This window comes from Pelophylax lessonae (assembly GCF_965119305.1).
Source record: "Pelophylax lessonae genome assembly, chromosome: 4".
In the NCBI taxonomy this organism is placed as follows: Eukaryota; Metazoa; Chordata; class Amphibia; order Anura; family Ranidae; genus Pelophylax; species Pelophylax lessonae.
In genome coordinates this window covers 498,334,133-498,349,509 of record NC_138771.1, presented here as the reverse complement: position 1 = coordinate 498,349,509, position 15,377 = coordinate 498,334,133, and the positions used below count along the sequence as shown (strand labels likewise).

The 15,377-nt window shown below is 44.8% G+C and overlaps 1 protein-coding gene across 1 annotated transcript in view; it reads left to right on the top strand.

Moving 5' to 3' along the window:
- The window catches only part of WNK1 (WNK lysine deficient protein kinase 1), a 340,445-nt gene that overhangs the window by 137,990 nt on the left and 187,078 nt on the right, over positions 1-15,377 (top strand). The window contains exons 3-4 of the mRNA XM_082253649.1: positions 4,198-4,418; positions 12,055-12,212. Of these exons, the coding sequence (XP_082109775.1) occupies positions 4,198-4,418; positions 12,055-12,212 (379 nt within the window). The remainder of the gene's footprint in view (positions 1-4,197; positions 4,419-12,054; positions 12,213-15,377) is intronic.

Here is a 15,377-nt window from a genome sequence, read left to right as displayed (position 1 = left end):
CTGCACTCTGGTGACCCAGATTCAGCTGATAGGTTAGGGCCCACTGTTGGCCGACCTCACAGAGCCGGTCAATCTTTGCAGGGATCCTGACAATAATGTTGGGATTCGCCCTGATGCCTGACCCGGCACTTGGCTCAGCCTCTTAGTGCACTGCTGAAAGCCTGTTCCAGCTGCTCCCGCCCCTCCATATCCTGGCTCTTCTGTGAGTGCTGGAGGGGCACAGCACAGAGTGGTGACTGATGGTCACCACTCTGCGTTCAGGGGGGCCCAAGGACTGAGTGATTGTCAGTCTTTGATTGTTCGGTTATTGGTGTTGAGCCATATTAATGTTTGTTTGTGTTTGTGTTTTTTTTTTTTTATATTTTTTTACTAAAACATAGAACCTCTAAGAGCTGGTTCACACTGGGGCGACTTGTCAGGCGACCTGTTCGCCTGACAAGTCGCCGTGGGTCACCTGCCATAGATTAGCACAGGACCCGTTCTAATAGGAGCGACACAAGTCGCTCCGACTTAGAAAAAGGGTCTTGAGCTTCTTTGGGGCGACCTGGAGCAACCTGCATTGACTTCAATGATATGAAGTCCGTGCCGGCCGCTCCGAGGTTGCGGTGCGAGCTGCGCACCGCGACCTCACAGGTCGCCCCGGCAAGTCGGGTCGCTGTAATGTGAACCGGCTCTAACTCTCATAGCATTCCCAAATACAAGATGAGGACCTTTTAATTAGTCTGGCTATTATGCAGTGCTTCCCTTACATTTTTGTAAAAATGTTTTTTTAACCTGTATGGATTCACACTTGGCATTCATGTATGCTGTAGCTTGTATCTCCTGTATTCATGTATCCATAGTTTTCTTTGAGAGTATAGTTATCCTTTTTTTCTTATGCAGTTTATGTGCAGTTGCCGGCAACAATCGGATCCTTGTCGGTAGTTTAAATGCTGCCTGCACATGCTATGTGACCAGCTACAGCTGTCAGACTTGTACCCTATACAAATGACAGGAGTTGTTGCTGTGAGCATAAAACAGTTCATCTGGTGTTTCTGTGAAGTTCTGGACACAGCTGATTGAACAGTTTATACAGTATCTCACAAAAGTGAGTACACCCCTCACATTTTTATAAATATTTCATTATATCTTTTCATGTGACAACACTGAATCAATGACACTTTGCTACAATGTAAAGTAGTAAGTGTACAGCTTATATAACAGTGTAAATTTGCTGTCCTCTCAAAATAACTCAACACACAGCCATTAATGTATAAACCGCTGGCAACAAAAGGGAGTACACCCCTAAGTTAAATGTCCAAATTGGTCCCAAAGTGTCAATAGTCTGTGTGGCCACCATTATTTTCAAGCACTGCCTTAACCCTCCTGAATATGGAGTTCACCAGAGCTTCACAGGCTGTCACTTGAGTTTTCTTCCACTCCTCCATGAGGACATCATGGAGCTGGTGGATGTTAGAGATCTTGTGCTTCTCCACCTTCTGTTTGAGGATGCCCCACAGATGCTCAATAGGGTTTTAGGTCTGGAGTCATGCTTGGCCAGTCCATCACCTGTACCCTCAGCTTCTTTAGCAAAGCAGTGGTCATCATTGAGGTTGGAATACTGCCTTGGGGCCCAGTCTCCGAAGGGAGGGGGATCATGCTCTGCTTCAGTATGTCACAGTACATGTTTGCATTCATGGTTCCCTCAATGAACTGTAGTTCCCCAGTGCCGGCAGCACTCATGCAGCCCCAATGACACTCCCACCACCCTGCCTGACTGTAGGCAAGACACACTTGTCTTTGTACGCCTCACCTGGATGTCACCACACACCCTTGACACCATCTGAACCAAAAGTTTATTTTGGTCTCATCACACCACAGGGCATGGTTCCACTAATCCATGTCTTTAGTCTGCTTGTCTTCAGCAAACTGTTTGCGGGCTTTCTTGTGCATCATCTTTAGAACAGGCTTTCTTATGGGACGACAGCAACGCAGGCCAATTTGATGCAATGTGCGGTGTATGTTCTGAACACTGACATTCTGACCCCCCCCCCCCCCCCCCCCCCATGCATCAAACCTCTGCAGCAATGCTGGCAGCACTCATACGTCTATTACCCAAAGACAACCTCTGGATATGATGCGGAGTACGTGTACTCAACTTCTTTGGTCCATCATGGCGAGGCCTGTTAGTGAAACCTGTCCTGTTAAACTGCTGTTTGGTCTTGGCCACAGTGCTGCAGCTCAGTTTTAGGGTCTTGGCAATCTTCTTATACCCAAGGCCATCTTTATGTAGAGCAACAGTACTTTTTTTTTTTTTTTTCAGATCCTCAGAGTTCTTTGCCATGAGGTGCCATGTTGAACTTCCAGTGACCAGTAGGAGAGAGTGAGAGCGATAACACCAAATTTAACACACCTGCTCCCCATACACACCTGAGACCTTGTAACACTAACGAGTCACATGATACCAGGGAGGGAAAATGGCTAATTGGGCCCAATTTGGACATTTTTTTCACTTAGCGGTGTACTCACTTTTGTTGCCAGCGATTTAGATATTGACTGTGTGTTTATTTTTTTTATTTATTTATATTATTTTTTTTTTTTTTGAGGCGATTGTACATTTTCTATGTTTTACAAGCTGTACACTTACCACTTTAGGCCTCTTTCACACGGTCGTTCCGTATATCACCCCATCTGTTTGCGGGTGATATACGGACATAATGCATGTCAATGGGATTGCGGATGTCAGCGAAAACCCATCCGCTGACATCCGATTTTCGTCCTTTCAGTTCTGTTCCGTTTTTTTGGAACGGAACAGAACCATATTTTTCTTCAGTTTAAAAAACGGAAAGGACGCAAAATCAGATGTCAGCGGATGACACCCATAGACATACATTATGTCCGTATATCATCCGCAAATGGATAAGATGATATGCGGACGTACGGACCGGATGACACAAGTGTCATCCGTGTCCGTAAAAAAAAAAAGTGCCGGAGTGGATCGCAATACGGTCCACTCCGTGTGAAAGAGGCCTTACATTGTAGCAAAGTGTAATTTCTTTAGTGTTGTCACATGAAAAGATATAATATATTTACTGAAATACGAGGGGTGTACTCACTTTTGTGAGATACTGTATGTGGCATGTGGCCGTCGTACAGTGTGTTGCTGCATCTAGAAGCCGCCTCTGAACACCGCAAACTGTACACCGCAATCTGTCCATGGCCAAACTGCCGTGTGAATGTAGCCTTAAAGTTTAATATCCATGCTAAAAAAAAAAAAAATCATTCACATTTTGCTGTGTTTTATCTCTTTAAAGGATATGTTCACCTTTGGGAACATGTTACATGCTCCACCTGTTTTTACAGTAGAATATGTAACCTGTTCCTCTCCTGCAGGAACTCCCCGATCCCTCTCTCTGTGACAGTGTGCTGGGGATCTTCTTCCGCATCCACTGTCACTATTTTGAGGAGTGCTCTGCCACAGGTCCAAGTCATTTAATTGCAGAGTTCTGTGAATTAATGAACAACTACTATCGGCAGCCTTTGCGGCTGGCAGCTTGTAGTTCTCAATGAATTACCAGTGTGCTGTACGTAGTTAATTGATTTTTCCTATAGTGTAACTGCCTGCAGACAGCTTACACTGGCAATCTGCAGGAGCTCTGCATTGCACCCGTCATCTGCTGATTTGTGGGTGCAATGCTTTTCTGGCTTCTAAAAAAATTTTTTTTTATTTTATTTTTAATAAAGGTGAACTTATCTTTTAAAGACCTACAGATAAATGTTTATTTGCTGAAATTCCCTCCACACCACTTTCCTGTTGTAACAACGCACCACCTTTTGGGGACTGAGTGTCCTCAGCCCTGCCTAGTTGTCCTTTGCTAAATTTCTCAATCACCGTCACTTTGAGATTTCTACAACATAAAGGATAATCATGCTATATTGAAAGAAAAGGCCTGGGAGGACTAATTACTCATAATTTTTGCCCTTAGCAGATACTGTATTAAAAAAAAAAATAATAAAAATTTCAATGTAATATTTAACAGACTTAAAATAAGCTTAAAAGAGAAGTTCATTGCTTGAGTTCGGCTTTCTGTTATTGGCAATTTTGCAAAGTAGTATGTACGGTTAGGTAAAGCTAAAAGAACATTTGTGTGTTTGAAGATGATTTTATTTTTCCTCACATACTTTAGTGTTGCTATAAGGTATTTGTTTTTACTTCAGGTATCTAAAGAGGTTCAAAGTGATGAAACTGAAAGTTCTCCGTAGCTGGTGTCGTCAGATCCTCAAAGGACTTCAATTCCTTCATACTCGAACCCCTCCCATCATCCACCGAGACCTAAAGTGTGATAATATCTTCATTACGGGCCCCACAGGGTCTGTGAAGATCGGAGACCTGGGCCTGGCCACACTGAAGAGGGCATCATTTGCCAAGAGTGTCATAGGTAGGTCTGTGGAAACCCTTTCTTGTGTGTTTTTTTTTTTTTTGGTCTCATTTACTTCTGCCATGAGCAGCCCTACCAGTTTCCCTGTTACGACCAAATAGGTTTACCAGTCAGAGACTGATGATGATAATGTTCTGCTCTTCTTAATTTTCATATTTACATCTGTCTGCTTTGTTTTGTGGAAGGCAGGGCTGGTAATAACCCCTTTCAGCTGCAAGTCACAGTGGGAATTGAGCCAGTTTTCGGTAACATTTATCTAAAACCTGCTCAGAATCTTGTCTAGCCTAAAGCGAGTGGCTTCTACGGAAATGCATGAACAGCAGAGGGTGCCGGGAGATCCACATCTCTTGTGCAGTGTCGGGTATAAACACAATCTACACATGATGCCTTTTATTAAAAATAAATAAAAAAATGCATGTTTCTAATTTGTTTATTGACGGGCACAGCTCCTGATATTCTTAACCATTGGGTTTTCTGCCCCCTACGGGAGTAGGACCCTAGGCAAAAAAAGTCTGGCTATGCCTATGGCCAGTCCCAGGGGGTATACTCCCTCGCTCTGCTATAGGACCTAGTTCCTTGCTGGGATCTCTGGTCCTGGCAACATTTCTTCTTTTAGGTAGATATTTTTTTTTTTCAAAAAGGGGAAAGTATTCAGCGCTAGATCAATAATAATAATTCCCTATAAAATAGCAGCAGCTGAACACTAAAAAGGCCAAACCAAGAACCTCAACAGTAGTATTAATAGAAGTAGTGCAGCGCTAAATTAAACCATAATACTAAAATAACAGTGATATTAAATTTAAATACATCAAAAATCAAAGAAAAGTCCATAAAAAGTCCATAAGTGAGCAAGCAGGTCATCACAGGAAAGCCTTTAGTGAAGAGGGATGAATATTACAGATAATCCAGGTGTATCAGCCCATCCACCAAAAGAACATACTGCCTCTCACCTCCACTTATTGACCACTAGGGGTCATCAGGCCACCATAATAACAATTACAGCAATCCTTCCACTGCTTCACTCCACTAAGCCAGAGGATATTACTGCTGGACATAGGCTTCCCACAGGACTCACGACTCGATCAATTTATCCGGTGTCATGTAAATAAAAACAGATCTAATGCTCTCTGTCTAAAACACATTTATTCATAAAAAAGGCAGATGTACCTACTCACAGGTACGACACTGTTACGCCGGATTGAAGACAGGAAGCAGGAAGGAGAGCCAACACGACCCCCCTCCATCAGGGAAAGCCCCTAAATATCCTGGAGACACCGAAAATAGTATATAAGTGCCTGCCCCAACTGGAACTGGACACTAGGCCAGATTGTAGCCATTATAATTATAGTAAAATTACAGAATGCATAAAATGCACATATGGAATTACAAAATGCATCAAAAATGCACATATAAATAGTCAGATATCAGCCACGGTCACCAGCACAACCAGCTAACAGTATCAATAAATCGCAACAGATAAATCTTGTGACATAAATAATCACTAAAGATTAAAAAATACACATATTAAACCACACTAAAAAAAAATGTAAATATGTATAATCCAAATCAAACAAAATCATTTATTAGAAATAAAACAATTTAAATCAAACTCTGAGGAGGTTTTTTTTTTTCTTTCTCCTGGTTTTTCCTGAGAGATTTACAATCGACTGGGCTAGGGGCTGGATAATCTAGATCCAGTGGTCACCCCAGTCTGGCCAGCCAGCGCGCACCCAGCCCACCGGACGGGGGCTGGCCTGCGAGTTAAATGCCTCTCAAAGGTCGCATACGACCGGGTCTCAGCTCAAGTCCCAGGGATTCTCCTGGCCGATGGCGATGGGTTCTGCCTGTAGCGGTGCCCATCTCGTTCCTGGTATGGGAAGTAGCTGCCCCCCTCCTCCCCCTGGAGGGTTTTGGGGTGGACGCGGGCCCCTCCATGGGACGGTGAGACCCCCAGGTTTGCCTCCTTCCCTTTAGGCTCCCCCTTCCACTAATTCTGGGGCTGTATGGGTGGTCTGGTACACCTGTGGGGGGGGGGGGGCGTGCGCCGCCTGAGACCGGACGATTGGCTGTGCGGTGGGAGCCCCCCTCATCCCTTGGTGCTGAATCCTGGATCCTCTCCTTTCCGGATCTCCATACGTGCAGTGCAGATTCGCCTGGTGGCTGCGGTGCCTGGTTTCTGCAGGGTGGTGAGTCTGGTGGGGACCTCTGCGGAGGATTGATTGGGGCTCTGTGACTGGTAACCGGGTGTGCTGCTAGAGTGGTTGGGGTGTTCCTTGGTAGTGTTTTTACACTTTCTTGTGGGGTCCCCCACTGACTCATGGAGTCTATTAAAACACATCTACCCACCTGATCCCCTCTCTGAGGCTGCGGGGCCCTCCGGGTCCCATCTATCCATTGTTGCACTGACGGCGGTCCTGGAGTCCTTGGTGTCCTGGGTGGAGTTGGATTTTGGGCGACTGGCTGGAAAAAAGCGATTCCGCCTTCCCCTGCCTCATCTGTCCCCTCAGATTCATAGTTATTAGCTTTAACTATGTGAGAGCTTCACTTCCCTGACAGCGGAGATACATGCCTGTCAGGGAAGTGAAGCTCTCACATAGTTACAGCTAATAGCGGCCGCTCCGCCCGCCCCCCCGCCCGATGTCAGGTCAGTTCTGTTCTCATTCACACATAGTCGTGTTGAGCTGACAGGCATCGAGCACATTAGTTCTCTCTATAGCGGCCGCTCGCCCCGCCCCCCCCGCCTGGTATGTCCATTCATAATGCAAAGATCGTAGTAGGGACGTCACTGAGAGACGGACCGCCGGCCAGAGGCGGGACTTTTAAAACCAGCCCTGCGCTGCGCCCTCCTCCTTCCCCACGGCGGCCATATTTATTTTCGGCAATGTTAACCCATTATCGGCCGAAATGAGATAGGCTCATTTTCGGCCGATAATTTCGGTGTCCGAAATTTCGGTGCATCCCTAATAAACAAGGCAACCATGATTCCGGTTGAAGAGTCCCCCGGTCTTTTAAGGACGGCAATATACACACCTTGGCTGGTTTGGCACTGAGGCCGATATTTGCCATTGCCCTGGTGTTGCAGACTGTCCGAGTGGGCTAAGCTTTTACGCAGTGACCTGGAGAGAGAACAGCTACCCCCCCCCCCCCCCCCGCCTTTGCTGAGCTGGCGGACCAGCTGTTCCAGTGGCTGTAGTTTATTTGTGATGCCTCTTTGGATGTGGCTCCCCTAGTGGCTCGGCTCTCTGTTTTGACATTGGTCCTTTGGTATATCTTTTGGCTCAAATGCTGGTCTGCAGGCCAGACTTCTCAAAAGTCCTTGACTGATCTTTCCGTTTGAGATTGCCTGTTTGGTGCTACCCTGGATGACAGCATTAAAGGTCTTACAGGAGGGAAGAGTACACTTCTTCCACAGGCTACTAAGGAAAAGGTCCCTCATTGTGGATGTGGGCCCTGCTTGGCTCATAAGATGTTTTTTTTCATCCCTCAGGGTTGACTGACAAGGGCCTTCTCTGGAGGATCCAAGCGAACCTGGTCTGGCAGGTCAAGAGCGGGCTTCTCCAGACCAGAGGACAAGGCCCCTTCATCTTGAAGGTGCGCCCTCACCCGTATCTGGATTGGGGGGACATCTTTGGTTCCTGGACTCGTGGACTTCCCCTGTACAAGACAAGGGGGTCCACAAAGTCATATGGTTCCACTATAACATCAAGTTTTGTTCTTGACCTGCGGAAAGGTTCTTTCCTTCCCAACGTGCGACTGTCAATGGTCCGCTTACAGACTCTCTTTGGGGCGGTGCAAGACCTTTTACTTCCAGGGGTGATTGCCCCGGTTCCGACTTCAGAATGTTTTCAGGGAGTTCTACTCAAACTATTTACAGTCCCCAGAAAGGAGGGCAAGGTGCGTCCAATCCTGGACCTCAAGGTGTTGAACTGCTTGTGCAGGTGCAGTATTTCAGAATGGAGTCTGTTCACATGGGGGTGGCTTCCCTGCATCAGGGGGATTTTCTTTCCTCCATCAACATCAAGGGCGCATACCTTCACATTCCAATATGTGTCGGTCACCAGCGCTTCCTCCGCTTTGCCATGGGAGAGGAGCATTATCAGTTTGTGGCATTTCCTTTGGTCTCGCCTCTGCTCCTTGGGTCTTCACAAAAATGTTGGCCCCAGTGTTAGCATTGTTACGTCAGCAGGGAATCGTGGTCCTGGGCTACTTGGGCAACCTTCTTCTGCGAGCAGAGTCTCTCCTACTGCGCTGGTGGAAAACCTGGAGATCTCCATACGGACCCTAAAAAAGTTTGGCTGGATTCTGAATCTTCCGAAGTCCCTTGGTTCTTTCCACGAAACTAGACTATCTGGGTCTGACTCTGGACTTGGCCTTAGCCAAAGTACTTCTTCCTCTGGATAAACTGCAGGCTGCAACTCGCCTCCTGCTGTCCAGCAGATGGTCATTCCTCCGGACTTGCATGCAAGTGCTGGGCCTGATGGTGTCTACCTTTTGAGGTCCCTGCAGGGGAGATTCTGATCAAATGGGACAAGATTTATTCTCTGGCATTTCAGCAGGGCAAATCCTTTCTCCCTTTTTGTATTGGACGGTGGTCACCACGGATGGCAGCCTGTCGGGGTGAGGAGGTGTTCTCGACAGAAATTCTGCTCCTGGGCTCTGAACCCTGGAAGAGTCCAGACTACCAATCAATATCCTGGAGCTCTGAGCGATCAGACTGTGCCTGGAACATTGGACAAATCATCTCCAAGGATGTCCAATGCACATTCAATCAGACAATGCCACAGCCGTGGCTTATGTCAATCACCAAGGGGGCACAAGAAGTCTCCTGGCGGCTCCGGAGGTAGACGGCATTCTCAGGTGGGATGAATGTTTGTTCCATCCCTTTCCGCCATACACATTCCTGGAGTGGAAAGCTGGCAGACAGATTACCTCAGTCGGCAGGTGGTGGACCAGGGGAATGGTCTCTTTATGCGGAGGTGTTTCATCAGTTATGTCTCTGCTGGGGCACCTCTGAGGTGGATCTGTTGACATCTCGGCTCAACAGAAAGGTGCAGAGGTTCGTGGCACGGGATCCTCTGGTGGATGCCAAAGACGCGATGGTGGCCCCGTGGGGTCAGTATCGCCTGATTTATGCCTTCCATACTCTCAAGCTTCTGCCAAGACTTCTACGCCGGATCGAGGCAGAAGGGATTCCAGTCATCCGAACGCTGTTAAAAGCTAGGAAATCTACTTCTAGAAAGATCTACCATCGTACATGGAAGACGTACATCGCATGGTGTGAATCCCTTGGGGTTCATCCTCACTCTTTCTCGGTGGCTAGGATCTTGACCTTTCTTCACGGAGGGTTAAACAGAAATTTACCTTGGGTACCATCAGGCCAGGTGTCGGCTTTGGCGGTCTTCTTTCAACGACCCTTGACCACACACTCCCTGATGCGTACCTTTCTTCAGGGTGTTTACCATTTGATTCCTCCAGTGCGGTCTCCGTGGCCTCCTTGGGAACCTTAATTTGATGCTTTCAGTCCTCCAGAAGTTTACAGTTGAGATTCTGCAGGAGATACCCTTGTGTTCCATTGTGTTCACTGACGGCATTATCCTGTGGTTCCTTACTCGGTGGGGTTTACAGAGATAATGCGGTTCTCCCCCCCCCCCCCCCCCCATTCCTTCCAAAGGTTGTCTCTGATTTCCATTTGAATGAAGACATTGTCTTGCCTTTTGTGTCCCAGGCCAAAACATCCTAAGGAAATTGCGTTGCATGCCTTGGATGTGGTTTGGGCAATTAGGGTGTTCCTGGTAGATATGGAGTCTGTTAGGAATTCAGACTCACTTTTTTTTTGTGCTTACATATGGGTCTCAGACAGGGTTGTGCGCTTCCTCTGCGATCATTCCCAGATGGATCACACAGACGGTGATTCAGGCCTATTCCATCAGGGGTCGGGTTCCTCCTTTTCCTATCAAGGCGCACTCTACTTGGGCGCTTAGTGCCTCCTGGGTCTTCCGTCATCAGGTGTCAGTGATGCAGGTTTGGAAAGCGGCCACCTGGTCGTCGGTGCACACTTTCACAAAGTTCTATAAAGTGGATGTGTTGGCAGCTTCTTGTGGATGTGCTTCTTTTGGCCGAAAGTTTTTTTTTTTTTTCAGGCTGCTGTTTAGAGGACTTGGTCCTCTTTGAGGGTGTATTGTTTTTTATTCGGGTGGGCTCCAGTTGTTTTGGTTGCGCTTCTGTTGCCTGGTTGGCTACTGTTTTAAACTTGGGAATTTTTTGCTGTTCCCATCCCTCATGTTTAACACTGCTTTGAGACGTCCCAAGGTGTATTTTCTCTGACACTGCTTGTAACAAAACTGAGTACCTATAGCAAAGAGAGGGAGTATACCCCCTGGGACTGCCCAAAGGAGTAGCCAGACCTTTTTTTTTTTTTTCCCTGCCTAGTGTCCTACTCCTGTAGGGTACAGTATAACACAATGGTTAAGCATGTCAGGAGCTGTGTCTTTCAATGAAAATCAGAGAAATGGTTTTAACGGTAAGTCAAAAATCCAATTTTTCTAAACTAACACAAATTCCCACAGACGTTCTGGGCTTAAAGCGGATTTACTTGGTTCAGTCTTCAGTCAGTTTAATAAATGAGGTTATCTAAAACATTATCTACTTTTGTTAGACTGTATACACACCGGTTTTCAAGTTACCACAGTTGTCCTCTGTGTAGGTTGTGTTTCTTGCTTGAAAGCTGATCTTCAATTTTAGAGCTGCTGCTAACTTTCTTTTCCAGGAAGTCTGACAAACCATGCTTTCAAAGGTTTTCCCCCTTAAGCTTTTAGAAAAGCCCCCTTCCTTCTATAAGACATAGGAAGCAGCAGCACTCTTGGTTCATACAGCTCATCCTGACTACTTCTCTGTATTTCTGAGTGTTTTTCTGCCTGTAGGCCATGGCTCACCATGTTGGCTGCAGTAGGCCATTAGTGTGTACTGCAGTTCACACCGTAAGTATGTGAAGAGAAGGTATCTGGTGAGTGGGCTTTTGCAGAAAACCATTTGAATTTCCATGAATTGTGCTAACTGGACTCGTGGCAGTTTTCCATTGCAAGGTTTCAACCCCTTCCTTCAGCCCATCCAGGTGAATGGAAAGTTTGTGCATCAAGCTAGTCTGACTAACTAGTTCTTCATCCCAACAGCAGGTGGCAGTATCGTCCTCCAGGTATGTGCAGTTATAGAATGAGACCTTCTTCTTTTTTTTTTTTTTCTTTCTTTCTTGTATTGCTGTTTTGTAGATGCGGTAGCAGGTAACAGGCAAGACAGCTCATTGCATCTATCCATTTACTTGGCGATGGAAGAAAATGATAAATTCAGCTTTTTCCAAGAGGGATATAACAGGTTATGGCATCTTAAACTTAGCCTTGGTATATTCTGCAGCCAATTTACCCCAACCTCCCCCAAATCCGAGGCCTTGCAATGGAAGACTTTTTAATCACGTTTTCTTTACAGTCTGACTAAGAAGCTTTCCTCCTCTTTTTTTCCTTTGCCCCCCGCTCTCTGTCTCACAGGTCACTCGCCCCCGAACTCTGTCGCGGTGAGTAGCGTCTCCAGCATCCTGCTCGATATCAGCAAATTTAGAGTCTCTGAACCGTTCTTTTAATTTAAGGTACCCCTGAGTTCATGGCGCCTGAGATGTATGAGGAGAAATACGATGAATCGGTAGACGTGTATGCTTTTGGGATGTGCATGCTTGAGATGGCCACTTCTGAATACCCTTACTCCGAGTGCCAAAATGCTGCGCAGATCTACCGCCGTGTCACAAGTGTAAGTGTCCTCTCGCTGCCTCTACCACATCGACACAGATGGTCCCACTGAGTGGTTTGTAAGACAAAAATTTTAGAAATAATCCATTATATCTGTGTTAATTTGCGCGCTTATTTTCATACTAAGTATGTTGCATAAAAAAAAACCCATGTATTTTTTTTTTTTTTTTTTTAACCTTGAATCAACCAAGGGATAATAAGACATGTCATGGTTTTTGTTTTCTTTACCAGTTTATTTTTAGAAGTGCTATTTTTTTTTAGTTGTAACACCAATATATGTGAAGTCTGAAATACTGATTTACATTGGTCTGCTTCAGGGGTAATGACAGCCAGGCAGCTAGCCCTCATACAGAAGGTCCTAGTTTGCAGCCTCTGTAACAGAAAGTTTGTAAGGCTTTCACTGCAATTGTTCAGCAACATTGCTTACTACACTGGCTGACACACCAGTCAGAACACCCGCTAATGTTTTTAAGAAGAAAAAAAAAAAACCTGTAAACTGAAAATTATGAAATTGGCACTAGCATTCCAAATATCAGTTATTCTTTCAGTTTGATTATAGTATCATGATAGGAGCTGTAAACAGATTTGTATAAGTGCTGTGTAATCTGCTTACTCAATGGCCTTACAGGCTATGAAAGGCCTTGTCCTTCTGTAGAATGTGTCTATTTTTGTTGGCTGTTTAGTTTGACTTACACACCTATCTGATCAATTCAATAATTCTCAAGTAGGTGGCAACAGTTTCCTCAATGCTTTCTTTGTCTATTTATATGCTGCTTTCTTCTTTAGCGGAAGTAGTAGCATTGCCAGTTAGGAGAAAGATATTATCATACCACTGCTTTTTCTAATCGCGCACACACTGTTGCCTATATAGTTCCAAGATTGCCCTTAGACACAAGATGGCTGCTGGAAGAATCTGCAGGCCCACAAAGGTTGTTTTGTGGATACCTTGGGGAGACTGGCTTGGAAATCCTCTCCAGCTGTTTCCTGATAAATTTGCTGACCTTAGAATGTCTGCCTTTATGTACAATACTTTCTGTTTGATAGTGATGCTCCAAATAATAATAATAAAATAAAAAGCTCAGGTACAGTCAGTGTAATGGTGACCCATTTCCACTACTTGCAAAGCCAGATGGGACATTAGTGAATTTGTATACTGTGGAAGCATCAGGAATATGCTGGATGTAAACCTCACTTGATGTCTACTTCTTTAAAAGCACAAATTAAAGACAAACGCTACTAAAACCAGGTGGAAAAGCAATCATGGCCATCTTCACACTCCCATGCCTTATTCTATGTAATCCTTTAGGCTGTTTATAGGTGAGTTTCAACCCGACTGGTTGAACAAAAACAAACTAACCCGCTACCTTCACAATTGGTACACAGATATAGTCTTTTGTGTGCAGTGCTGATCAAGCTGATTTTTTCCAACAGGACTGTTGTACAGAAGTCTGTAACTCAATTGTCTTCTGTTCAATCCCTAGTGGCCATACATTGATCGAAATTGGGCTGGTCCCTGCTGAACTGAGTTTCGATACATGTGTGGTCCCCTTGTTACAGCTGCCACCCCTCTTCCAAGTCAAGGCTTGCCAACAGTGACCTCCAATAGGTTTCCTGAGAGAAAGTCAGCTGGGTGCAAAAATAAATTAAAAAAAATGATGTAATAAGAAAACTAGAATAGAAAGGAATAGACTAGAATAGAAAACTGGAACAAAATCGGGAGCCTATCTTTTTTTTTTTTTTTCTTTTTTTTCTTCTGCAGCTAGCTGACTTGCATGAAACCCACGGGCATCCCAAAACAGAAGTATAGCATGCATTTAGATGCCCAGAAAGTGTAAACAAACATCTCCCTTTCTCTATATAAATGTCAGGACACAATCAAGTTCTCTCATTTTAACTTGGATCTTCTGTGTAAAGTTTCATGAAGCAACGGACAATAGTGTAACTATGTAGCTGTTTGCTGGCCCCTCACATTGCAGTTAGCATTAGGTTTACACGTGACCCATATTCGTTCATGAGTGGAAAAGGGAGATTTCACCAGTATCCCCCAGGCTGCCATAAAATGTGTGTTAGTTAAACAGTTACACAAATTCTTTGTACAGACCAGGAATAGAACCCTCAGTACCAGAGCATGTTGTTTACCTGCCATCATCAACCCACAGTTCAAGTTTTCATTTGTAAAGAAAAAAAAAAGACACACAAATATTATCCTGTGAAGTTGAAAGAAAATGGTAAGTGAAAAGTGAAGTTCACTTACCGAAGCACGTTACACTCAAACTCCCCATACCTCTCCAGAATCATACGGGGAAAGGGGGCTGGTTACCTGTATTCTGGGGGTCCATGGAAGAGATCTGACTGCTGTACTTCTTACAGTGATTGTAAACCTCAGACCTGAAATATGAACAAAGCATATTCCTGTATAGTGTGTACTTGTTTAAATTAAGAGTGTTAAGTGCCATTTCGGTCTGCTGCTTCATTCCTCTGTTATCTGCATGAGTCGCTTCTGACAAGTTTTCCTGACAAGGGAAAAACGATGATAGGGTAGGGAGCTCCAGCTGATAGCCTCATCTCTGTTCCTGTCAGCTCTGTGAAGTGGGGTGTAGCCCTTCCCTCCAATCAGCACTCACTACTTAGCTCTGCAGAGTGTGACTTCAGCTCTCCAACCCCTTTTTCTGAATGCTCAGACAAGCTTCATAAATTAAAGACTTTGAATGGCTGTAGAGAAGAGAAGGCTACAGATAAACGTAAATATAAAATTATTTTGATCTAGCGCCAGGATAATCTAGGGCTGTGTTAGGTAACAATTAAGTATTATTGCTGCCAATTCACTGCAAATGGATTCAGCAGCAGGATGAGAAACAGGTGAAAAATCAGCGCAAAAATACTCTTAAGTATGTCCTAAACCTAAAGTGATATGCGCATCACCAATTATGTAATGTAAAATACATAATAAATCTAGTATTCTATTAATTATAAAAGTGCATAGTGCTAAAATAATTGACTAAATCTGCGTGACTTCTAAAAATATACAAGTGACACTATTACATGGTTATCAATTATTCATATGAGTTGGCAAAAATTGCTGACCAAATTCTGTGTGCAAATATGTGCAAGCAATCTAAATAAATTATCAACAATTCAGATCTGTGACAAATTCCATGCTAAAATC